This window comes from Fukomys damarensis, unplaced genomic scaffold (genome assembly GCF_012274545.1).
Source record: "Fukomys damarensis isolate Sample0158 unplaced genomic scaffold, DMR_v1.0_HiC HiC_scaffold_8, whole genome shotgun sequence".
NCBI classification, from domain to species: Eukaryota; Metazoa; Chordata; class Mammalia; order Rodentia; family Bathyergidae; genus Fukomys; species Fukomys damarensis.
The window spans coordinates 15,281,854-15,282,453 of NW_022900920.1; the positions used below are offsets into that span (position 1 = coordinate 15,281,854).

Sequence of the window (600 nt, forward strand, 5' to 3'; positions counted from 1 at the left end):
GCTGCGCTCCCCGGGAGGAGGCAGCAAGAGCAGTCCCCGGCTTGGGGCTGCGTCAATCCGGCGCCGGATGCTAATGATGAAATCAAAATGTCATCCAAGTTAAATGCAGGGAGTATACGGCGATTGGGCGCGTACAATGGCAAATGGGATTAGGCAGTCGAAGGCGCAGCAGAGCCCCGGCCCCGCAGCCGCCTCCGCCACCACCCCCTCCTCGCTTTTCCTCAGATTTTTGGCGCTTTGGCTTCGGGCTACAAGACCCCGCCTGTTATTGGCTTTATATAGTCCAATTAGGCAGCAAATGAGGACAAACTTATTAGCACAAAAGGATATTGGCTCTAGCTAAAGAGGCACTCGGAGCGCTCCTAGGAGCGCAGGAGACCAGCGAGGCACTCGGAGCCGGCGGCGCCCCCGGGCCGGCCAGAGAGTACTGACAGCCGGGAGCCCGGAGCCAGAGCCTCTTCTCCCCCTTCCGCTCTGGGGACCCGCTTCCCTCCGCCAAGCCCGCGGGAGAAGGGAGGGGCAGGCTAGGCCCGCCCGGGTCACTTTGGGGTTATCCGCGCTTGCAGCTGCCGCTCCCCTCCCCCAAGGGCTTGGCGGGGG

General features: G+C 62.8%; 1 protein-coding gene across 1 annotated transcript in view; it reads right to left on the bottom strand.

Annotated features, from left to right (window-relative positions):
• The window catches only part of Hmx3 (H6 family homeobox 3), a 31,952-nt gene that overhangs the window by 3,418 nt on the left and 27,934 nt on the right, over positions 1–600 (bottom strand). The window contains exon 4 of the mRNA XM_033761233.1: positions 136–248. Coding sequence (XP_033617124.1) covers positions 136–248 — 113 coding nt within the window. The remainder of the gene's footprint in view (positions 1–135; positions 249–600) is intronic.